This window comes from Pan troglodytes, chromosome 2 (genome assembly GCF_028858775.2).
Source record: "Pan troglodytes isolate AG18354 chromosome 2, NHGRI_mPanTro3-v2.0_pri, whole genome shotgun sequence".
NCBI lineage: Eukaryota > Metazoa > Chordata > Mammalia > Primates > Hominidae > Pan > Pan troglodytes.
Window position 1 is genome coordinate 141944423 of NC_086015.1, and position 26889 is coordinate 141971311.

Here is a 26889-nt window from a genome sequence, read left to right on the forward strand (position 1 = left end):
GACTTACTCCATTCTCTTGTATCTACAACTCCTATAATTGAAACGGACATTCAACTCTGAGTCTTAGGCTCTGCCTGTCCCCGCTTCTCCTGCCACTGCCACTGCTACTACCGTTGCTATTGCCACAATACCGTTCAGAGACCGGGGCAATGCAGAAGAGAAAAAAGAAACAAAAAGAGGAGAAAAAGAGGTACAATTCATACATTCTCTGAGAGTTAGAAGACCCCTTTCCCACTAGAGCTATAAACAGCTATAAATAATGTCTTCTTCTAGATTTTAGGCAACACTGAGTTCAGGCTTCTGCTGAATATTAATTAAGATGTATACATGAAAGAGGAAAACACTACAAGGCTAGCCAGGCTCGGTGGCTCATGCCTGAAATCCCAGCACTTTGGGAGGCTGAGGCAGAAGGATCACTTGAGCGGAGGAGTTCAAGGCCAACCTGGACAACACAGTGAAATCTCGTCTCTATAAAAAGTCAAAAAAAAAAAAAAATTAGCTGGGTGTGGTGATGCATGCCTGTAGTCCCAGATATACAGGAGTCTGAGGCAGGAGGGTATCTTGAACCCAGGAAGTCAAGGCTGCAGTGAGCCGTGTTTATCCACTCCACTCCAACCTGGGTGACGGAGCAAGACTGTCTTTAAAAAAACAAAAAGCCCTACAAGGCCATGGAAAGATTGATCAGGAAGCTATATGCTACAGAATTCCAAGCACTCCCACAGAGATGGAAGATGTTCAAGTGCCAGGGAGGCAGAGTGGTGAGTCAACACTGAACATTTGAGATTTCTGTTATAGACCTCATACAGCGTCATGTGTCCTATATGATCTCTCAGACTGCAAATACGATGGATTAGACGCCTGTGATTAGGTTATACTATATGATACTGTCAGCTTTAAGGAGGGCAGATAATCCTCAGTGAGACTGACTTATTTGTTGAACCCTTAAAAGACACTCAGCTCTTCCTAGCAAAAGAGTCAAAGAATGAGAAAATTTGATGCGTGAGAAATTTTCCAGACTTAAAAGTTAGACAGGGCCACAGGGCAAGGATCTGAGAGCTGTCTCTAGTTACAGAGAGAAGACCCCAGCCAACAGCCAGCAGGGAATTGGAGACTTCAGGCCTACAATCACATGGAACAGAACTGGGCCAACAACTTGAATCAGTTCAGAAGCAGACTCTTTCAGAGCTTTCAAAAAGGAGTGCAGCCAAAGTACACCTAGATTGCTGAGCTAGTAAGTAAATGTTGTTTTAAGTTTATGGTATTTTGTTATCCAGCAACAGAAAACTAACATAAGGGACTACTATGAACTTTGTGCCAATAAACAACAACAAAACAAATTCTCTGAAAGACAAAAATTACCAAAATTGACACAAAAGAAACAGAAAATCTGTCTACCATACCCATTAAATAAATTTTGAATTTCTTTCTTTTTTTGTTTTGTTTTGTTTTGTTTTTTTGAGATGGAGTTTCGCTCTTGCTGCCCAGGCTGGAGTGCAATGGTGTGACCTCAGCTCACTGCAACCTCCGCCTCCCAGGTTTCAGTGTTAGCCAGGATGGTCTCGATCTCCTGGCCTCGAGATCCGCCCGCCTCGGCCTGTTGGTTAGGCTGGTCTCGAACTCCTGACCTCAGGTGATCCACCCGCCTCGGCCTCCCAAAGTTCTGGGAATATAGGCATGAGCCACAACTCCTGGCTATAAATTAAGTTTCTAATTAAAAACCTTCCCATAAAGAAAACTTAAGGCTCAGCTGGCATGGAGTAAGTTCTATTAAATATTTAAGGAATAAATAATACCAGTCCAACTGGTATTTTCTGAACGTAAACTTGTTCAGAAAATAGAGAAGGCTTCTCACCTCATTATATGACCAACGTTATTCTAATACCAAAATCAAAGAAAGACATTACAAGTCAAGAACACACCAATATTCCTCAATTTTCTTTATGAGCATAGACCATAAAATCCATAACAAAATATTAATAAGACAAATTTAATAATGTATAAAAAGGCTAACACATCTTGACCGAGTGAACATTATTTCAGAAAAGTAAGGTTGGTTTCAACTTTTGAAAACCAATGGATGCCAGGCGCAGTGGCTCACGCCTGTAATCACAGCACTTTGGGAGGCCGAGGCGGGTGGATCATGAGGTCAGGAGATCGAGACCATCCTGGCTAACATGGTGAAACCCCGTCTCTACTAAAAAAAATACAAAACATTAGCCAGGCATGGTGGCGGGTGCCTATAGTCCCAGCTACTCAGGAGGCTGAGGCAGGAGAATGGCATGAACCTGGGAGGGGGAGCTTGCAGTGAGCCGAGATTGAGCCACTGCACTCCAGCCTGGGTGGCAGAGTGAGACTCCGTCTCAAAAAAAAAAAAAAAAAAGAAAACCAATGAATTAAAATATACAAATCATCTCAAAAAATGCAGAAAAAGTGATTAACTTTTTCTTAAAGGATAAAAATTTTCAGCAAACTAGGAAGAGAATTTCTTGAATAAGGGGCATCTATGAAAAAAACTACATTATATTTAAAGTTGAAAGACTGAATGAATGCTGTCCTTTAAGATAAAGAACAAAATCAAGATGGCAGGCTGGGCATAGTAGCTCACATCTGTAATCCCAGCATTTTGTAAGGCTGAGGTGGGTGGATCACCTGAGGTCAGGAGTTTGAGACCAGGCTGGCCAACATGGCGAAACCCTGTCTCTACTAAAAATACAAAAATTAGCTGGGTGTGGTGGCAGGCGCCTATAATTCCAGCTACACCGGACACTGAGGCATGAGAATCACTTGAACCCGGGAGGCGGAGGTTGCAGTGAGGTGAGATTGCGCCACTGCACTCCAGCCTGGGTGACAGAGTGAGACTCTGTCAGAGAAAAAAAAAAAAGGTCTACTATAATGGTTAATTTTATGTGTCAACTTGATTAGGTCACAGGGTACCCTGGTATTTGGTCAAACATTTTTCTGGGTGTTACTAATGAGATATTTGGTCAAACATTATTCTGGGTGATTTTGGATGTGATTAACATTGTGATCAATAGACTGGGTAAAGCAGATTGCCCTCCCTGATGTAGGATAGCCTCATCCAACTGGCTGAATACCTGAAGAGAACAAAGACTGACCCTCCCCAAGTAAGACAGAATTCTTCCTGCTTGACTGCCTTGTAACTGGGACATTGGCTTTTTTCCCTGCCTTGGGACTCTAACTGAAACATTGGCTCTTCCTGGGTTTGAGTCAAGTCTACCAGCCTTCAGATAGGAACTACACCCACTGGCATTCCTGGTTCTCAGGCTTTCAGATTCAGACTGGAACTCAACCACTGGCTCTCTTGGGTCTCCAGTTGCCCACCTCCATAATCATTTAAGTCAATTTCTTATAATAAATCTTCTATATTTTTTGCTTATTTATATGTGATAATATACATATAGCTATACATATTGTATCCTATTGGCTCTGTTTCTCTGGAGAACCCTGAGTAATCCATTTACCCTTATCACTTCTATTTAAAATTGTACTGGGATTCTTAGCCAGTGCATACAGGAAAGAAAAAAGTTTGGAAAGAAAGATGTAAAGCTGCCACCTTTTTTCAGATTTTGCTTTAACATTCTCCTGGAGCTCCTCACCTGTGTAGCAAGGTATATCTACAGGAAAATCATGTCATAATTACATTTAATGTACTCAAATTCAACTATATAATCCTGCTGGGGAGAAGAAAGAAAAAGAGAACTACAGTGCTAGGTACGGTGGGGTGAGGTACATACATTAAATACTACCTGTCATTAAGCCCATTAATCCTCTCCATGAACATAACAACGGCAAACAATAGAATCAATCAAGCTTGATACCTGATAGAAGTGGCAAAACATATGGACAAAAAATGTCAATGACTTTATTGGGTTTCTGACCACTGACAAAGGAATAACGCATAATGCTTGAGAAAAAATAAAACACGAATGAAGGCTTCTTGGATATTCTTTAGAAAGAAATTAAGTAAAGGGCTGCAGAGAAATACCAACCATAAACAAATCAAAGAACTGATAAATTATCTACAGAAGACAAATATGATAACCTGCAAATGGGAAGAACAAGCAGAAATTCCCATTTGTTACTACGTAGATTCTATATCTATACCTATAAATTACTAAACAAAACCATATATATATAATATTCCATATGACTTGTGGGTAGATTTGACTCCATGTGATTTTTGCCTTTAAAAATGAAATCTGGTCCGGCATGGTGGCTTGTGCCTGTAATCCCAGTGCTTTGAGAGGCCAAAGCAGGAGGACTGCTTGAGGCTAGGAGTTCAAGACCAGCACTAGCAACATAGCAAGACCCTATCTCTATAAAAATAGAAATAAAAATAAAAATTAGCTGGAAGTGATGGTGTATACCTGTAGTCCTAGCTACTTGGGAGGCTGAGGTAGGAGGATCGCTTGAGACCAGGAGTTCAAGGTTACAGTGAGCTATGATCATGCCACTCAACTAGTGAGGGTGACAAAGTAATACCCTGTCTCTAAATAAATAATTTTTTTAAAAAAAGAATAAAATCCTCAAGGAAGTCTACTATTTACTAATCCAGAGGACTGTCCAGCACATATTATAAAGTGAATAAATCAAGTTATAGAACAATGTACATAGTATCATCCCTTTATTAACAAACCATTTGACAAATCACAGAAATAAACACAACCAAAACCCCTTTAATTCCATATCATATGTTTATATATATTTTTATAAACCTGGAGGACATTCACAAAGCTTGTTAACTTTGAATCCCTTATGATAGTAAGGAGAGACCAGTACCTTTTTTCTTAATCATGTTTGCACTTTTTCTTTTCCTTTCTTTTTTTTGGGGGAGATTGGGACTCACTCTGTCACCGGGGTGGAAGGCAGTGGCACAATCTCAGCTCAGGGGCAGCCTCGACCTCCCAGGCTCCAGCGATCCTCCCACCTCAGCCTCCCTCATAGCTGGGACTACAGACATATGCCACCATACCCAGCTAAGCTTTGTATTTTTTGTAGAGATGGGATTTCACCATGTTGCCCAGGCTGGTCTTGAACTCCTGGACTCAAGTGATCTGCCCGCCTTGGCCTCCCAAAGTGCTAGGATTACAGGTGTGAGCTACCACGCCCAGCCTGTTTGCACTTTTTCATTTGTTGCAACAATTAGTCTTGTTATACTTTTGCAATTAAAAAATTTAAATTAAAAGATAAAAACAGGATTACCACTAAAATAGAAAACAGAGGTTAACCGGCCATAAACACGCTCATTAAAAAGAAAAATCTAGGCTGGGCGCAGTGGCTCACACTTGTAATCCCAGCACTTTGGGAGGCCACAGCGGGCGGATCACGAGGTCAGGAGTTCGAGACCAGCCTGGCCAATATGGTGAAACCCCGTCCCTACTAAAAATACAAAAATTAGCCAGGTGTGGTGGCGTGTGCCTGTAGTCCCAGTTACTGGGGAGGCTAAGGTAGAAGAATTGCTTGAACCCGGGAGGCAGAGGTTGCAGTGAGCCGAGTTCGTGCCACTGCGCTCTAGCCTGGGCAACAGAGTGAGACTCCATCTCAAAAAAAAAAAAGAAAAATCTAGCTGAGGATATAAAAGCAAAGCCTTTATTTTAATGATAGCTACTCAAAGAATCTTCTTCTAAAATTGCATATATTTAAGGTGTACAACATTGATGTTTTAATATAGAATGAAGTGTTTGCTACACAGTCAAGTAAATCAACATATCCATTATCACACACAGTTACTTTTCTTTTCTGAGGAGTGGTAAGAGTACCTAAAATCTACTTTCCTAGCAAATTTCCTGTATACAATATTATTAACTATAGTCTTCATGTTGTATATTAGATCTCCAGAATTATTCAACCAAGATAACTCTTTGTACCTTCAAATTATTTCTCTCAACTTTTTTCACAGCCTCACCCACTTGTCTAACACCAAAGGCGGTAACCACCCTTCTACTCTCCCCCAAAATCTTTAATACCCATGTACAAAAGCAAGACATTGGTAATTTTTGGCAAGGGGCTCCTGAATATATCTTCACGCAACAAACATTTCAAACAAACCAAATCTCTTTCTTGGATCACAAAAATTATTCACTTAATTTCCTACTCAGCAAATTAGGGAAAATAAATGCTTTATACTCTGAGACAAAATGCTTTGTTAAGTCTTTATTTAAATGTATGGGATTGAGCAATAAACCCCCATGTGTTAACAACTTGTGGTCCATAACATAGTAATCTATTTTCTTCCAGGAAATGGTATTACATGTTCTCTGTGCTCAGTTTAAAAGGAAAGAAAAGAAAAGAAAAAAAAAAAGACTGAAAGAGGGGTTCAGTGCAGTTCTAGGCAAGGCTGAGAGCGGAGAGTAAGCTTGCATAAAAACATGAGATCTATAGTTTTGGCTTAACTTTCACTTGCTGAAATTTAACATATTCATCATCACATATAGTTACCTTTGTTTTTTTTGAGTAAGGAGTGGTAAGAGTACCTAAAATCTACTCTCCTAGCAAATTCCTGTATAAAATATCATTAACTATAGTCTTCGGGTTGTACATTAGCTCTCTAGAATTATTCAACCAAGATAACTCTACTTTGCACCTTTGAATTATTTCTCTCAACTTTCTTCACAGTCTTACCCATCTATATTATATATTTCTTCTATATAATATACAGAAGAAATATGTAATATATACTGGAAAAATAATGTCAATCTTTCCAGTAGATCTCTAATGATTCAAAAGTCTTTGAATTTTAAAACGAAATTTTAAAATTTTAAAACAAAAATTCTCAATAGTCTTATAATAAATTACCATACTCTATATCATGTAATTGATCAATATGGGTAAAATTCAATCTCCAATGTGACATTATTGAGCATATCAGTGAGTTATTCAAATACTGGAGCGGATGGCAAATTCAAATCTTAGTGGGTACTCACTTTTACAGTTTCCTCTGTGTTAAGTTTATTTCCCTTAACCAAGACAATTTGGAAAGGGTTGTTATTTTCCCAAACATGCTGTAAAAGAATAAAATAAATACAAATTATTTTAATGAAAGAAATGAATATTCTATGCTAGCAATGCAATTGTCATCAGTTTTAATGTCTATTGGCAAAACTATGAAAATAGAGCTCTAAACTAACAACTGAAAGTCACATATACTAAATTAAGCATTGGCCGGGCGCGGTGGCTCACGCCTGTAATCCCAGCACTTTGGGAGGCTGAGGCAGGTGGATCATGAGGTCAGGAGATCGAGACCATCCTGGCTAACACGGTGAAACCCCGTCTCTACTAAAAATACAAAAAATTAGCTGGGCATGGTGGCGGGCGCCTGTAGTCCCAGTTACTTGGGAGGCTGAGGCAGGAGAATGACATGAACCCGGGAGGCGGAGCTCGCAGTGAGCCAAGATTGCGCCACTGCACTCCAGCCTGGGCGACAGAGCAAGACTCTGTCTCAAAAAAAAAATTAATTAATTAATTAAGCATTATAACCCCTAGCACTTGGCTTTCATGGCAAAACATAGGCAGCATTCCACTAATGCTAAGAGATATCACTAAATTAAAAAGCATTAACAAATAGTAATAAAAGCTTTGTATAAATTAAGAGTTGACCATTTATATTAATATAGAAATAACATCATCAAGGAGTAGTTCAATATACAATTTGTGACGACTGAGTAACTGACTAAAAAGTATTAACTGTTCAAATAAAGACAAAGTTAAAATTTGCTTTATACAAATATATTACATTCCGAAAAACAATAGTGCCCTTCATATATGTTTAGTACTAAAAGAATTCAGTATTAAGAAGGCAGGCAAATTATACCAAAAATACTACCATAGTTAAGCTGATAGAAATGAAATATACTGGTTAATTCAATTATTTCTGCACATCTAACTTTTCTACTAGAATGTCTCCAATTACTCATTGAAGTCCTATATTTAAATCAAAATCTCTAATTTGATGGCATTTTTCTTTGGCAGAAAAAGACATCAAAAATATAAACGGCATATTTACATTTAATTGTGGCTTGAGTAAAAATAATAGTATCTAGAAAGATAATTTTTAAATAAATGGTGATCGATTTTTGGCAAATATGCATTGGTTTTCACAGAAGGAGAAGTGAGCAAAGGAAATACGTGTAAAACTTATGTAAACTAACACAATCACATGGCTTTTGGGGTTACTAAAGGTTCAGAAATAAAACTTACAGAAATAATTCGTGTTTTCTTTGGTGGTAATGGAAGAGGAAGATTAGATGAATTTCGATTTATGGCAGCCTCTATGGCAATCATTTCCTGTTCATACATTTTCTTGATCTTGCAGCATTCCACAAGTATAAAATGGGGCAGGGCCCTGTTCATCACACAGTTCCGGATATACTATAGGGGCAAGAAAGGGGAAGGTATTGATTTTCATGCCAACACCTAAATCAATAGAATAAAATGAAGCTGAACAACACTATATCAAATGCACTGTGAAAGTATGTCTTAAACCACAGCAGAATATCAAGAATATTAAAAAAAAAATTTTTTTTTTTTTTGAGACAGGGTCTATGTTGCCCAGGCTGGAATGCAGTGACACGATCACAGCTCACTGCAGCCTCAATATCCTGGGCTAAAGCAATCCTCCCACCTCAGCCTCTGGAGTACGTGGGACTACAGGCACACACCACCATGCCCAGCTAATTTTTATATTTTTTGTAGAGACAGGGTTTTGCCATGTTACCCAGGCTGGTCTTGAACTCCTGAGCTGAAGTGATCTGCCTATCTTGGCCTCCCAAAGTGCTGGGATTACACGTGTGAGCCACCAAGCCCAGCCTAAGCATATGAGAATTTTAAATCACAATACAAAAAATAGCTATCATTAACTGAACACCTAAGTACCTAAAGAAATGAGTTAAGATGATTATTGGATGTTACAGCTAATCTCATTACACTCATTTAACATATTAAAGAAATGAAACTCAGAAGGGTTAAGTTGCACACCTAGTATCTGTAAAACCTAGATTTAAACCCACTTGTCTAACACTAAAGTCATACTTCAGCCATACTTTCAGTTTGGCTAGAAAAGCTGAATATGTGGTTCGCATGTGGCAGATTCACACTTTCTATGGATCCCTGAGATGGCCCCTTTCCATCACAGAGCTCTAGGCAAGTATTACCAGCCGTCTTCCCATCAAAAACCTACCGATCATCCCAGTTTGATGTTCTATTTCCACAAAACTAGAATGACTCTCTAGAGGCATATAAGAAAAGGGGTGATTATTCATATTACCAAAGATTCCTAACAAAGTGAATAGGAATCCAATGTATTCCTCAGAAGAATGAATTTCCTATACAGATCCAGAGTGTGATTCAATGTACCATAATTCAATTCAGAACCATTAAAAATACATTTTTGTCAGAGAAAAAAAACTTCCAGAATGTCTCTCAGAAGTTATATATGGTATTATGATAAATATATTCATCCAAAAACTTTTCACTATGAAAGATCCATTTCTCTCACATTCCTTTGCCTACACTGTATATTCTCTCTCTCTCTCTTTTGTACAGGGTCTCTCCTGTCTAACCCTGCACAAAAACACATACATGCTTCTGTTTTTCTTTAGAATAATAGAGGATAATGCTGGTAAAATATACATTCTCCTTTACACCTCTTAAGGTAAAAAGAAATGTTAAATTAAAGAAACAGAAATCTACTTGAATGATGGCATAACATGAAGAAAAGTCAGTACTTCTATGTTGCCCACCAAGCATTTTTCATCTTGTTTCTTCTTATGGACTAGAGTTCAACAGCTTACTATCAGAATACCACAACTCCCAAAGCTGTGCACATAAGTTATAACTGCTCCTGGACCTTATATGTACTAAACCACAAAAATTAAGGGCCACACCAGAAACCTGAGAAGAGGTGTAACATCATGTTATCTGCTAATAAATTGCAGCTCCATATTCTCAAACACATATTACTTTATAATTGGCATGCCTATATCCCTCTTGTTTAAACAACAACAACAATAATATCACAAAATAACAAGACTTTCCTAAAATTCTGTAACTACTAACCTCTAACTGGGCACTTATAATAATATTCCTTACATAATGACTATTTTTTAGTCTCCAAGATATTTCAACAAAAACATCTTCAAGTTACTTGAAGGCAAAGCCAAGGACCTAGTCTTTAAACAGTATACCTTATAGGGAGAGGGGTGCTGCACTGCACATAGCATATTTAAACTCCACTTTACTCCAAAAATAATCTGGGGCAATTCAGTGCCGTACAGAAGCATATTCTCAAAGAATTCTTAATTAAATGAAAATAAATAAATACCCGAATGATTAATAAAGGCTTTTGAGAATGGTCAAACCTAATGCCTGCAAAATTCTTGCCATTCATGGAAGTAACAAAAAAGGGGCAAGGGAAATTCCACGCATAAATATTTCAGACTGGAATTGAAAAGTTTTCCTTTAGTTAGCTAATGGATAATCACAAATAAGTTTTTATACAATTCAATGGATGACCATTTAATCGATTTTTAAATACTTTACCTCCCCCAGAATATTTCACGTTTATACTATATGATGAAATAGAAAGCAGCTATAACAGTGTTAAAAAAATTCATAATGATATAAGACAATAATTATAAGGCTAACTAAAACAATCAAAACAGCTGAATGAGCCGGGCACAGTGGCTTATGGCTGTAATCTCAGCACTTGGAAAGGCCAAGCAAGTTGGGCGGATCACTTGAGGCCAGGAATTTGAGACCAGCTTGGTCAAGATGGTGAAACCCCATCTCTACTAAAAATACAAAAAGAAGCTGGGCATGGTGGCGCACACCTGTAATCCCAGCTACTCGGGTGGCTGAGGCACAAGAATTGCTTGAACCTGGGAGATGAAGGTTGCAGTAAGCCAAGACTGCATGCCACTGCGCTCCAGCCTAGGTGACAGAGAAACACTCTGTCTCAAAAAAAAAAAGCAAAGCAGAATACAAACATATACATACACATATTTGTCTGTACAATCATTATGCTAAAATACAAACATAACTGCAAAGAAAAGTGACAAAAACATGCCAAAAGGGTAACAATGATTATCTCAGAGGTAAGTACTATTATGAATATTTACTATTTAATACTGTATAATTTTCTGTATATTCCAAATGTTCCAGTGTGGGAACACATTTTTAAAGTCAGAAATAAAATATATATATATATACTCATAGACTTTTCTGGTAAATTAATAGTTAATATACATACCTGGAACTGAATTAGTGGATGATCACCAAAAACATATTCTACTCTCCCGCTGACTTGCAACACATAATCATAGGGGCTAACTTCATCTTCCTTCCCATGAATAGTCAAACGTTTTTGGATTGCCAATTCATTTACTTTGATAGGATTCATATTAGGAGACACTTGAAAGCTAAACACGTCCTAAAGGGGGAGGGGGATGGGGAAAAAAAGCAGTAAATGTTATATTTATGCTGAAAAATCACATTACAATCATTATGTAATAATATGTACAAATGTACATAATATTTATATGGGTACATCCTTAACAAATTTTATATGGATGCATATTTAGAATGTAGACAAGTTTACTGAAAGATAAAGATTTCTGATAATTTGAAAGTCATCTTACTGTATTCATGGTGCACAGCTTCCACAGGTAAGATTAATATTTAACTAAAGGTTACCATTAGGCATTTTCCAATGAACATCTCATCTTTTTTTTTTGAGACAGAGTCCCACACTGTCCCCCAGGCTGGAGCGCAATGGCGCGATCTTGGCTCACTGCAACCTCCGTCTCCCAGGTTCAAGCAATTCTCCTGTCTCAGCCTCCTGAGAAGCTAGGATTACAGGCGTGCACCACCACGCCTGGCTAATTTTTTGTATCTTTAGTAAAGACAGGGTTTCACTATGTTGTCCAGGCTAGTCTCAAACTCCTGACCTCGTGATCCGCCTGCCTCAGCCTCCCAAAGTGCTGGGATTACAGGCGCAAGCCACCATGCCCGGCCACATACTGCAGCTATATTTTGTATATATATTTTTAAAAACTTACACATTTCTCACTGGTAAGAAGACAGCCATACTTTATACGAATTAAACCATAAATTAGCAATTACGTCCAATTTTAGAGACATGTAAATAGAAACATATAGAAATTCTAATCAATTAAAAATGAAGATATAGTTTGGAATCGATATAGCATTACCAAATCTGTTCATCATAAGACTGAATGATACAGTTAACACCTGAATCCTCTCATAATCTAGCAAGGTAATTTTTCATTATATGATCATATACTAAAGATATAAGAAGCTATCTCCCAAAGCAACCAACTGCTACTCTGAACAACTAACTTATTGCTATTCTCTATACTGACCTGACATCAATTCCATAATATTTTCCACTAATTTAATTTAAATAAATCACCCCCCTGAATTTAAGATGTCTTACATTCAAACTTTTAAAAACTAAACTTACTATTTCACATCTATTTTTTCCAGTATTTTACTTGTTCTTCTGTGTTTTCTATGAGTTGGTGCCTGCCATAGACTGAATGTTTGTGTCTCCCCTGGCGAATTCATATGTAGAAACCTAATCTCTAATGTGATGATATTTGGAAGTGAAAACTTTGGGATGTGATTAGGTCATGAGGGCAGAGTCCTCATGAATGGGATTAGTGTCCTTATAAAAGAGACCCCAGAGGCCGCGCACGCTGGCTTACATCTGTAACCCCAGCACTTTGGGAGGCCGAGGTGGGCAGATAATGAGGTCAGGAGATCATGACCAGCCTGGCCAACATGGTGAAACCCTGTCTCTACTAAAAATACAAAAATTAGCTGGGCATGGTGGTGCATGCCTGTAGTCCCAGCTACTTGGGAGGCTAGGCAGGAGAATCACTTGAACCAGGGAGTCGGAGGTTGTAGTGAGCTGAGATTGCGTCACTGCACTCCAGCCTGGCGACAGAGCGAGACTCCGACTCAAAAAAATAAATAAAATAAAATAAAATAAATAAAAAAGACCCCAGAGAGCTTCATCTCCTCTTCTGCCATGTAAGGACATAGCAAGAAGACAGGTACGTATGGACGAGGAAGCAATCCCTCATAATGAACTAGTGCCTTGATCTAGTACTTCCCAGCTTTCAGAATTCTGAGAAACAGGCCAGGTGCAGTGGATCACACCTATAATCCCAGCATCTTGGGAGGCCAAGGCGGGCGGATCAATTAAGCTCAGGAGCTCAAGACCAGCCTGGCAAACATGGTGAAACCCTGCCTCTACTAAAAATATAAAAAATTAGCCAGGCATGGTGGCCCCTGCCTGTAGTCCCAGCTACTCGGGAGGCTGAGGCAGGAGAATCCCTGAACCAGGGAGTTGGAAGTTGCAATGAGCCGAGATCGTGCCACTGCACTCCAGCCTGGTGTCAGAGTGAGACTCCATCTCAAAAAATAAAATAAAAAATAAATAAAAGAGACCCCAGAGAGCTTCCTCTCCTCTTCTGCTACGTAAGGACATAGCAAGAAGATAGTTATGTATGCACCAGGAAGCAATCCTCATAAGACACGGAATGAACTGGTGCCTTGATCTTGGACTTCCCAGCTTCCAGAATTGTGAGAAACAGGCCAGGTGCAGTGGCTCACACCTGTAATCCCAGCACCTTGGGAGGCCAAAGCGGGTGGATCACTTGAGCTCAGGAGTTCAAGACCAGCCTGGCAAACACAGTGAAACCCTGCCTCTACTAAAAATACAAAAAATTAGCATGGCGTGGTGGCGCCTGTCTATAGTCCCAGCTACTCAGGAAGCTGAGTCAGGGAATCCCTTGAACCTGAAACAGGGCAGTTGCAGTGAGCCTAGCTCATGCTACTGCACTGCAGCCTGGACGACAAAGTGAAACTCCGTCTCAAAACAAAACAGAACAAAACAAAACCCTACAATTGTGAGAAATAAATTTCTGTTGTTTATAAGCCACCCAGTCTATGGTATTCTGTTACAGCAGCCCAAACAGACTAAGACAGTGTCACACACATCAAAGAACACAGGCTAGCATGCTAGGAATCATTTTGAGAAGTCGCATGCCTCCTCTTTCCTCCTTGACCTCACCTCCCAGTAAGACACCAATGATCTTATATCCTAATAGTTTTCCCATATTTCAAGCAGTTGTTCAATATCACTTTCAATGACTTCATGAAATATTGTACCTTTTTTTTTTGAGACAAGGTATCCCTCTGTCGCCCAAGCTGAAGTGTGGTGGCGCAATCTGGGCTGGCTGCAAACTCCGCCTTCTGGGATCAAGCAATCCTCCCACCTCATCCTCCTGGGTAGCTGGGACTACAGATGTGCACCACCATGCCCAGGTAATTTTTGTACAGATGGGGTTTCACCATGTTGCCCAACCTGGTCTTGAACTCCTGGGTTCAAGAGATCCTCCCTGTTCAGCCTCCCAAAGTGGCTGTGCGCCACCTCACCTGGTAAAGCCAGTGTTCTCAAGTTGAACTCTCATCACCTTTCAACGGTAAATTCCCCTATTCTACCTCTCTTGACCATGGAGAATTCCTTAAACAGTATTGTAAATTTGACCTTGACATTTTAATGATACTCAAATATTGACTTAAATTGAACTTTAGACTCAACGTATCTCAGGACAGAATGACAAAACTTACTTGTTTAGAGAAAATGCCTGAAGGCAGAATCTTTTTTTCACAACTGTCCTAACAAATACTTATTAACATGTTGTCTAAAAGGAGGCAAAACTGGGTAAAACCAGAGACACCTGGATGAAATCCTGGCTCTACCACTGACCAGTTATGAGGACTGGCACAAAACACTAAACTTGTCTTCCTTTCAGTCTCTTCACTGTAAGATGGGGGAAAGACAACAACACTTGTAAGGTTGGTGTGGGAACTGGAGAATATATGAAAAATAAGCCATACCAGGAATTATGCAGAATAAGTGCTCAACACAGAACAACGACTGTTAAGTCATTGAGCACTTACCCTGCATAATTGGTTGTTGTCATTGCTATGGTTATTCACAGTAATTCAAGAACAAAACAAAACAAAACATCTGGCTGTGCGCAGTGGCTCATGCTTGTAATCCCAGCACTTTGGGAAGCTGAGGTGGGTGGATCATCTGAGGTCAGAAGTTTGAGACTAGCCTGGCCAACATGATGAAACCCCATCTCTACTAAAAATACAAAAATTAGCCAGGTGTGATGGCAGGCGCCTGTAATCCCAGCTACTCAGGAGGCTGCAGCAAGAGAATTGCTTGAGACTGGGGGGCTGAGGTTGCAGGGAGCCAAGATTGCGCCATTGCACTCCAGCCTGGGCAACAGAGCAAGACTCCGTCTAAAAAAAAAAAAAAAATCCTTGAGTTTCTACCTTAATCTAATGCCAGACCCTAGATGCTAGAACCACTATACTTGATACAACAGTAGTAGCATCATCTAGTTTGTATAATTGCTATGAACATTCAGAAATGGATGGGCTGTATATCAACTCTATTATAATGCCTACTTCTATATCATTAATTAATTCACATAGTCACAGAATGCAAATTTAAGAATATGGAAACAAAGAGACCATTTTGATTAGGCTTTCATTTCTACCGATGGGGGAGAAAAATCACATGAGAAAAAAATATTTCCAATAAGGAACACTATCTAGACCAGCAACTGGCAAACTTTCTCTGTAAAGGACCAGGTTTGGCAAACAACATACAACGCAGTGGTCTCTGTTGCATATTCTTTTCACTTCTTCTTCTTTTAAACATCCCTTTACAAATCTTTGAGGTTTTTTCTTTTTTTAACATCCCTTTAAAACTGTAAAAACCAATTAAACAGTCCAGTTTGCCAATCCCATTCTAAATCACCATTCCACTGTATCAAAACAGATACGTGTACAGAATATCACTTTAGACTATTATACATAATCCTAAATACATTTCTATCTGAAATATAAAATTGTTCTTTCTAATAGTGTTTGCTAGGCAAGCGACAGACACTTCTAAAACTGCAGTTGTATTTAGGTAAAAATGAGAAATTTATTACAAAATATTTCTTAAAAAAATATAATCCTACCTGGCAGTTTTCAAAATGAACAGCTACGATGAGCTTTCCCCCATAAAGTTTATCTTCTAAGTTTTCAGGGATGGATGGTTCATGCTCTGGTGGATATGTTTGTTTTAGCCAGTCCATCCAAGACAATCCCACAAGTGACAGGATTTTTTCCTCGCTGAATTTGCGCATTTTTCTTCGAAATTCATTTACTTCAGGATCCTTCAAGGAATCAAATTCATGTAGACCTAAACACATTTTTTAAAGGTGTCATTTTCAGTAGCTAACAATAATAAAAGAATATAGAAAGAATACAAAGTATATTCAACAAAAACTAACTTGGATGTTGGATGCTTGGCTTTTATCAAGCAGATGAAACTAGGGAGGAAAATACCATTAAAGATCAAAAAACCCAGATAAAACAATAAATCTCATGTACAGAAGACAAACATACAATTATATTTTTTAAAAAAATACAACTCAAAACCTCATAAAGAAATGTAGTTTGCCTACCAGTTTTACAAAGTAATTCACAATACATATTTTAAAGCCACACATAAAAGATTCATTGTTTTTATTTACAAACCAAGTATTAATAAATCACATTTAAAATATGTGAGAAAGACTAAGAATCTGAAAAACAGTTTCAATACTATATTAGAAGAAAACTAAGAATCAAGTTATTATTTCACCAAAACTTGGTATACTATGGGAATGGCTATGATACATAGGGGCAGAGGGAATACGGAAAATCTCTGTATCTTCCTCTCAATTTTGCTGTGAACCTAAAACTGTTCATAGTCTTTAAAAAAACAAAAACAAACCAAAGAAAACCTAGTACACTTGAATTTTATAGACTGAATTTTCAGTTCATTGTGATTTTTAAATGGTTATCATATAGTTTTAATTAGTTAAAATCCCATAAACATAAAATTGTTCTTTATTGTTTGGTTGATTCTCAAACAACATGGTGGATGGGGCACCAACCCCCTACAGAGGAGAAAATTCACATATAACATTCATTCATTCATTCATTCATTCATTCATTCACTGAGACAGAATCTTGCTCTGTTACCCAGGCTGGAGTGCAGTGGTGTGATCACGGCTCACTGTAGCCTTCATCTCCTGGGCTCAAGCGATCCTCCCACCTCAGCCTCCCAAGTAGCTGAAATTACAGTCACAAGCACATGCCACTATGTCTGGATAAATTTTTAGTAGACATGAGGTCTTGCTATATTGTCCAAGTTGTCTTGAACTCCTGGGCTCAAGCAATCCTCCCACCTCAGTCTGACAAAGTGCTGGGATTACAAGTGTGAGTCATCATGCCCGGCCTACATGTCCCTTTTGACTCCTGAACAACTTAACTACTAATAGCCTACTTATGACCAGAAGCCTTACCAACAACATAGTCAGTTAACACTTGTTTTGTATGTTATACATGTTATATACTGTATTCCTAAAGTAAGCTAAAGAAAATGTTAATTACTCCAGCACTCTTCTGATTAGAAAAAAAGAAAATGTTATTAAATAAATCACAAAGAAGTGAAAATATATTTACTATTTATTAAGAGGAAGTGGATTGGTCGGGCACAGTGGCTCACGCCTGTAATCCCAGCACTTTGGGAGGCTGAGGCGGGTGGATCACCTGAGGTCAGGAGTTCGAGACCAGCCTGACCAACATGGAGAAACCCCATCTCTACTAAAAATACAAAAAACATTAGCCAGGCGTGGTGGTGGGTGCCTGAAGTCCCAGCTACTCGGGAGGCTGAGGCAGGAGAATGGCGTGAACCCGGGAGGCAGAGCTGGCAGTCAGCCGAGATTGTGTCACTGCACTCCAGCCTGGGTGACAGAGCGAGACTCCACCAAAAAAAAAAAGGAAGTGGATCACCATAAATGTCTTCATAACTCATCATCTTCACACTGAGTAGGCTGAGGAGGAGGGGGAGAGGTGAGTCTTGCTGTCTCAGGGGTGGCAGACACAGAAGAGTGAAGGAGGTACAAGGGGAGGCAGCAGACACAGGCATACTGTATGTAACTTCACAGATATACATCATAATTTCTGACTTCTTTGCTTTTTCTTTTCTGTAAAAATGTTTATCTGTATAGTACCAATCCTACCACTGTTTGCTTTAGTTTCAGTGCTGGTATCATAGAAGGGGCCATATTATAAAAGAAGTCAAAAGCATCTTGAATAATCAGAAGCCTTCTGTCAGACTGTTGCATGTGAATTTGTTTTCGGGCACTGTTTCTTCTACATCTTCTTCCTCATCATCTGGCACTGCTTCAGAAGCACTCATCTCCATGAAGTTGTTTTCTGTTAATTCCTCTCGTGTGGTGTTTATTAGCTCTTGGATTTCTCCACGATCTGTATCTTGAAACCCTTCACCACCACTGCTGCCTTTTATGCCATACCACAATCTATTTCATAATTTCCTTGATTGGTTCTGTTGTCAATCCTGTGAAGTCATGTACAATATCGGGACAGAGATTTCTCCAACAGGAATTTACTGTTTTGGGTTTGATAGCTTTCACAACTTTTTCTATATGAACGATGGCATCTTCAGTGGTGAAATACTCCCAGACTTTCATGATGTTCTATCCAGGTTCTCTTCCATAGAGTACCATGAGTAATGAGCCTTAAAGGTCCTTATGACCTCCTGATAGGCTAAATTAGAGATGTTGTGTTTGGGGGTAAGTAGATCACTTTGAGGCTTTCAGTGTTGAACTCAGGGGGTTCTGGGTGGCCACGGGCATCATCCAATATCAAAAGAACCTTAAAAGGCAGTCCCTAGGCTGGGCACAGTGGCTCACACCTATAATTCTCCTGTCATCCTAGCACTTTGGGAGGCCAAGGTGGGGGGATCACTTGAGGTCAGGAGTTCAAGACCAGCCTGGCCAACATGGGGAAACCCCATCTCTATTAAAAACACAAAAATCAGCCAGACATGGTGGTGTGTGCCTGTAATCTCAGCTACTTGGGGGGCTGAGGCAGGAGAATCGCTTGAACCCAGGAGGCGGAGGTTGCAGTAAGCCAAGATCGCACCCCTGCACTGCAGCCTGGGCGATGAAGTGAGACCCCATCTCAAAAAAAAAAGGCAGCCCCTTACTGGCAAAGTAGTTCCTGACTTCAAAACAAAGCAGTGATGGAACCAATCCAGAAAAAGGGTTCTTATTGTCCAGGTCTTCTTGTTGTACAACCAAAAGACTGGCAGCTGGTGTTTCTTTTTCCCTTCGAGGCTTGGGGGTTAGCAGCTTTATAAATAAAGTGTATCACAAACTAGTCTGCATTTGCACAAAACAGTAGTTAGCCTTCCTGTCTTAAATCCTGGTGCTGACTTCTCTTCCTAATAAATGACCTTTGTGGCATTTTTTTTCTCCAGAATTGGGCACTTTGATCTGCATTAAAAACTTGTTCAGGGCCAGACAAGGCAGCTCACACCTATAATCCCAACATTTTGGGAGGCCGAGGTGGGAGGATTCCTTGAGGTCAGGGGTTCGAGACCAGCCTGGGCAACATAGTGAGACCTCATCTCTACAAAAAATTAAAAATTAGCTGGGCATGGTGGTGCATGCCTGTAGTCCCAGCTACTCAGGAGGCTGAGGTGGGAGGATCACTTGAGCCCAGGAGGGCAAGGATACAGCCTGGGCAACAGAGTGAGATCTTGTCTCAAAAACAAAACACCAAAAATCTGTTCAGGCAGGTATCTTTTCTCCTCAGTGATTTTTCTTAATGGCATCTGGGAACTCATCTGCTATTTCTAGGTCAGGAAAAATAACTTCTCCTGTTACCTTGATTTTTTTTATGCCAAACCTTTCTAAAATTGTCAAATCGGCCGGGCACGGTGGCTCACGCCTGTAATCCCAGCACTTTGGGAGGCCGAGGAGGGCGGATCACGAGGTCAGGAGATTGAGACCATCCTGGCTAACATGGTGAAACCCCATCTCTACTAAAAATACAAAAAAATTAGCCGAGAGTGGTGGCGGGGACCTGTAGTCCCAGCTGCTCGGGAGGCTGAGGCAGGAGAATGGCATGAACCTGGGAGGCGGAGCTTGCAGTGAGCCGAGATCACGCCACTGCACTCCAGCCTGGGCGACAGAGTGAGACTCCGTCTCAAAAATAAATTAATTAATTAATTAAAAATAAAAATAAATAAAAATAAAATTGTCAAACCATCCTTTGCTAGCATTAAAATTCTCCTGTACTAGATCCTTCAGTTTCTTATTGCTTTGTCACATAACTTTGCCTCTTCTTGAATCAGATTAGTCTATTGGTATGCCTTTCTTATAGCAATCCTGCACCCACATACAAGCTGCATTTTTACTCTGAGATAAAAAGGTGATTCACAAAAAGTGCAAGGTTTAGCACCTGCTGACATAGCTGCGGCGACAGTTTCATGAATTTGTTTTTTCACAATGGTACTTATACTGGATTGATTTATCTCGAAATGGCAGGCAACCACAGCTGCAGACCTCCATCTACAGTACATAGCAAGCTATTCAGCCTTTTTATATATATATATAAGGCATTTGCAGGCACAATCACAGCACACTAGTACCTAGAACTCCTGGGCTTAAGCAATCCTCTTGCCTCAGCCTGTGCACCCAGCTGCATTCAACTTTTTTCTTATAATATCATGACTTTTCTCTGTTCTTAGAAGTACTTTCAGGATCACAAGTAGCATTTTGTATGGGTCCCACAGTGTTATTCAAGGTTTGCAGTATTCCAGTAAACACAATTTAAAAAATATATGAGAACTCGGAGAGATCCCTTTTTACTGCAATATGCAATTTACTAGACAGAGAAACTGCTCAAGTGGAGATGATTAGAGTCACATGGCATTTCTGAGCATATGCTCACAACACTTAACCTCACCACAATAGCAACAGGAGGTGGCTGCAAAATTATTACAGTAGTATAATACAGTTAATTTTATGCAGTTATGATTTAATACTGTATCTTTACATTTGTTTGCACTTCTTTCAACTGCAAATGGCACCATGTATGGTTGTCTAAATGTCTGTGTATGTAAGTTTTGAAATTTTAACTTTTTATAATAGATTTATGTGTATTTTATGGTAGTAAATGATACATACATATCATGCATTAATGACATACTTAACTTTTTAATTTTTTCACTATTTCTAGGCTGTGATTCGTCTGCAAGTTTTTTCAAATTGTCACAAATCTCAAAAAAAGTTTCAATATACGTATTAAAAAATATCCACGTATAAGTGGCCCTGCACAGTTCAAACCTATTGCTGAAGGATGGGTTGTACTTAATTTTTAGTCACTTCTGCCATTAAGACAATTATATATGACAACTTTTTCAAAAACTTATGATTATTCCAGTAAATAATTTTAGAAATCTAAAAGAATGAATCAACATACATAAATGTTTATGTGTGCATTTATTTTTACCTATCAGGTTGGCACATATTTTAAAATTTGATAATACCCTGTGCTGGAAGGGGTAGAGAGAAAAAGGCATTCTAGTATAGTTTTGGTGAGAAACTACATTAATATGAAATTTTTGGAGGGCAATTTTGCAATATTTATTAGAAATCATACACATACACACACACACACACACACACACACACACACACACACACACACATCCTTAGACCTCACAATTTTATCAATCGTAATCTCAACCTGAGAGATTCAGGACCAACGAAGAAAGCCAAGTATACTAACCCAACACCAATCACATAAGATGCCTTGCTTCTAATTAGCCCACCTCCAGCCCTGCTGCCAATAATTTCCCATCAGGCATCTCTGAAACCTTCCCTTTTTTTCACTGTAAAGCTTTCCCACTCCCCTGCCTGCCTCTGAGTCTCTGCCAAGCTCAAGTTCTTTTACTATAGCAACCTCTGCATAAATAGTCTCTGTTCTCATCTGAGTGGTCTTTGTTTATTTCTACAAACCTATGGATATACTATCAATATATGAATATTTGCTGCAGTTTTGTGTATAATAATTAAAATGTAATCTAAAGGCCATCATTCAGGACTGGTTAAATAAAGATACATCCATATATCATTATACAGTGGTGCAGGAGATAAAAATACAATCAATCTTTGTGTTTTTAAGGGCACCAGATATTTTTTAAAAGTAGGTAGAGAATGGGTCAGGTAAAATCCCTTTTCTGCAAATTCAAAAGAAAGAATACAGAATATGCATAAGTTTTTGTTTTGGATACTTGAGATGACTCTATTGCTAGTGGTATTTTGTAGTATTAGGGAGGAATGCACAGTGAGGGAAGTTACTTTTTATTCCATAAAATTAATCTATACTATACTATTTGAACATATGCATGTCAGTAAGGGTTGCATTGTCTTTTTACTTTTATGCACTGAAAACAATAGTTGTTATTTCAAAAATATATCCTAGAATCAATTTTGTGGTATTAAATATAGAAAAATAAAACACAGCAAAGGTATAACACAGCAAAGGTAAAATGATTTCCTGGATAGTTTTAGATCTGGAATAAAATACATTACTCTAAATTAGCTATGAATGGACTGTAATTTGGGTGGGATGGCTGAAGCATTTTAGTGCACTGTTAATATTCATTCTATTCACAGGCAATAGGTATTACAGGTGACGAAAGGGAAATAAGTACCCAATAATATATACATCTAACAAAAATCAAATGCTTTATTTCCCTTAATCTGCTACAAATCAAGTTTAACCCACCTTCTAAATGTCTCTCAACTCTGTCCACTTCTCTCAATTCCTGTAAACATTAACCTAATCCTGGCCATCATCACCCTTCCTTTGGGTTACAACATTTTTTCACTAATTTCTCTATTCAAATTCTTAATCCCTCCAATCCACTCTTCATTCTACAACCTAAATAATCTTTCTAAAATGCAAATTTATCACGTTACTCCCCTACCTATATTTCTTCAATAGCTTCCCAAGTGTTCTTAGTAGTAAAGCTCTACTTTTTACATGGCCTGGATGGCACTGTATGCTCTGCAGATGGCTGCCTCTCTAGTCTTTCCTAGTTGTCCTATCTGTCCCCCTACACCACCCATAATCAATTTCTTTTCCTTGAATAGGCCATTCTTCACATGTGCCATTTCTTTTTGTTTTTTCCTTTCTCCACCTCTCTTTACCTGCCAAATTCCTAATCAGCATTGATGGCTCAGTGTAGGTATACATCTTCTAAGAGGTCATCCCTGATTCACCTAATTGATTTAAGGTGACTTTCCTTTTCAAAAGTTTTGTTTTTCATTAGTTGGCAAATAATAATTGCATGTATTTTTGAGGTACAATGTGATAGAGTTTTTTTGTTTGTTTGAGACAGGGTCTCACTCTGTCGCCCAGGCTGGAGTGCAGTGGCATGATCACAGCTCACTGGAGCCTCAACCTCTGGGCTCAAGCCAAGTGATCCTCCCACTTCAGCCTCTCAAGTAGCTGGGACTACAGGCACACACCACCATGCCTGGGTAATTTTTTGTACTTTTTGTAGAGATGGGGTTTTGCTATGTTGCCCAGACTGGTCTCCAAATCCTGGGCTCAAGTGATCCACCCACCTTATCCTCCCAAAGTACTGGGATTATAGGAATAAGCCCCCAAGCTTGGCCAATGTGATGTTTTGACACATGTATACATTGTGGAATGATCAAATCTGGCTAATTAGCATATCTATCACCTCAAATATTTATTATTTCTTTGTGAAGAGAACATTTAAAAATTCTCTCATAAATATTTTGAAACATACAATACATTATTATTAACTATAGTCACGGTGCTATGCAACAGAATGGGGGTGGGGGTGGTTTTGGGATGAAACTGTTCCACCTCAGATCATCAGGCATTAGATTCTTGCTCATTAGGATCACACAACCTAGATCCCTCACATGTGCAGTTCACAATAGGATTCTTCGCATTCAAGCTCCTATGAGAATCTAATGCTACCACTGATCTGACAGGAGGCGAAGTTCAGGTGGTAATGCTCACCCAACCTGCTGCTCACCTCCTGCTGTGCGGCCTGGTTCCTAACCAGCAACAGGGAGCAGAGGAGAACCCCCGCAATGGAACACCAGAACTTATTCCTGCTAACTGAAACTTTGTACCCAGTGACCAATGTCTCCCCTTTCCCAGCCCAATACACCCCTTTCTATGCCCCCAACTGGCTCTGCTAACTACCATTCTACTGTTTACTTTGAGTTCAACTTTTTCAGATTCCACATTTAAGTGAGATCACACAGTACTTGAAGGTGACCCTTTCTGACTTAGCATAGCAGTTAATACATTGCAATAAAACTGTGTTTACTGATCCTCACTTCCCACTGGATTGTGAGGTCTAAGCAAAGACCATATCACCCACGGTCACTGGTAAAATTTCAAGTATAAACACTCAGTACTACTGAACTGCAATCACTAATGTTTTGGTAATGTTTTTCAATATATTATGAATAAGGGACCCTGTTCATGTAACTGTTAGAATCACATAAAAAAATACAGCTTTCATTTATTCCAGACACACTGAATCCCAATCTCTGAGCATATTCATTTTAAGAAACTGATACAATCTAAATTTGGGAACCACCATAAAGATCTCTTAAATACAGAAATTTTAGGCCGGGCGCGGTAGCTCACGCCTGTAATCCTAGCACTTTGGGAGGCCGAGGCGGGTGGATCACGAGGTCAGGAGATTGAGACCATCCTGGCTAACACAGTGAAACCCCATCTCTACTAGAAATATAAAAAATTAGCCAGGCATGGTGGCAGGTGCCTGTAGTCCCAGCTACTCGGGAGGCTGAGGCAGGAGAATGGCGTGAACCCAGGAGGTGAAGCTTGCAGTGAGCCGAGATGGCGCCACTGGGCGATAGAGCGAGACTCCACCTCAGAAAAAAAAAAAAAAAAAAAAGAAATTTTATCAAAAATACGAACACTTTAAGCTAAGTAATTTAATTTTAAACCTAGTTAATACCCTACATACCTTCTCGTAAGAGAATCTAACAGCAAAGCTTAAATTTTCCTTAAGGCTACTGTAAAATTTACAGTCAAATATAATTTTTATATTTAAAAAGTACTGAGTGAACAATTTATTCATACTAAAGAGGGTGTTAAAATCCTACAGACTAGGTCGGGCATGGTGGCTCACACCTGTAATCCCAGCACTTTGGAAGGCTTAAGGCAGGCAGATCGCTTGAGGTCGGAAGTTCGAGACCAGCCTAGCCAATGTGGCAAAACCCCATCTCTACAAAAAATATAAAAATTAGCTGGGTGTAGTCGTGCAATCCTGTAATCCCAGCTACTTAGGAGGCTCAGGCACGAGAATCACTTGAACCCAGGAGGCAGAGGTTGCAGTGAGCCAAGATCGCGCCACTGCACTCCAGCCTGGGCAACAAAGTGAGACTCTATGTATAAAAAAAAAATAAAAAAAAAAATCCTACAGACTAGCTATTTCCCTCACTTAAGGTATACCACAGGTTTAGATAGGTCAGGAGAAATAAGGGAGTTTACAAATATGTTTTTCAGAATGCTAACAAAATCCTCTGATTACGATTCTTTTACTGAGTGTTTGGAGAAATTAATATAGGGGTGGCATACACCTTACTACAGAGAACAAACAGAACTCAAACAACAGCTCTGTAAATAATTATTTGGAATAAACACAGAAAAAAAAAAGATTAGCCACATCATCTTTCAGGAAAAGGTATTTTTAGCCTAGTCGGGGCAATTATGTCTCTAAAGGTTCTATTGTTTTCTTTGGAGAGAGGAGGTGGCAACCTTGTTCCTAAAGTTAAACTGAAATAATTGTATATTTTTTCCCAGGAGGCATGGCCTCATCAAGCCATGGTCATCACAGACAAATCAGCAACTGCAAAAATTGACTTGACTTCTCAAGTATTAAAAGTGAAAATTCATTCTTAAATACACAACTTACTCAATTTCTTAAATAAATGTTAACATTTAAATTTGTGTATATAATCAAAATGCCAAAGAATACAAAAATTAGGTGGGCGTGGTGGTGCATGCCTGTAGTCCCAGCTACTTGGGAAGCCAAGGTGGGAGAATTGCTTGAACCTGGGAGGAGGAGGTTGCAGTGAGCCAAAAAGGCGCCACTATGCTACAGAGTGGGTGACAGAGTGAGACCTCGTCTCAACAGAAAAAAAAAAAAAAAATTAAATTCATTAGTCTAATATAGATTATACCCCTATGCTATGGTAGGATAAAAGGTAAGGTTGCCAGGTTAAAAAAAAAACAGTATGCGCAATTCAATTTGAATTTTAGATAAACAATGAATATGTTTTTAGCATAAGCACAGCATATGTAATATTTCAATCTTCAATATTTTTATTTGCCACATTTGGCAGGCATAGGAAGAGGTAATGGTGGCCAACGAATCCATGTTTTGGTAAGTGTTGGGAAGGAGGTAAATTTCAGAGAGATACCAATGCCTTGAAGAAACTTGGCCCACATCCTGGGTAACACAGTAAGATTCCATCTCTACAAAAAAAAAGAAAAAATTAGCCAGACTTGGTGGCTTGCACTCAGCTACTCAGGAAGCTGAGGTGGGAGGATCACTTGACCCTGGGAGGCTGAGGCTGCAGTGACTGGTGGTTGCACCACTGCCTGTAATCCCAGCACTTTGGGGGGCCAAGGTAGGAGGATCACTTGAGCCCAGGAGTTTGAGACCAGCCTGGACAACACAGTGAGACCCTGTCTCTATTTTTAAAAATTAAATAAATAATAAATCATTAGACAACAAAAACATATACTAAACATAAGCCCTTGGATGCTATGGCAATATCATATTGCTAAAGGGGTTTCTAAACATTTATTCTCAATTTCTATACT

The 26889-nt window shown here is 39.2% G+C and overlaps 1 protein-coding gene across 6 annotated transcripts in view; it reads right to left on the reverse strand.

Moving 5' to 3' along the window:
- The window catches only part of PIK3CB (phosphatidylinositol-4,5-bisphosphate 3-kinase catalytic subunit beta), a 182120-nt gene that overhangs the window by 77025 nt on the left and 78206 nt on the right, over positions 1-26889 (reverse strand). For all 6 annotated transcript variants that reach the window (XM_016942047.3, XM_016942048.3, XM_063806265.1 and 3 more), the window contains 4 exons: positions 16092-16315; positions 11267-11446; positions 8218-8388; positions 6945-7022 (listed from right to left, as the gene is read on the reverse strand). In XM_016942047.3, the coding sequence (XP_016797536.1) occupies positions 6945-7022; positions 8218-8388; positions 11267-11446; positions 16092-16315 (653 nt within the window). The remainder of the gene's footprint in view (positions 1-6944; positions 7023-8217; positions 8389-11266; positions 11447-16091; positions 16316-26889) is intronic.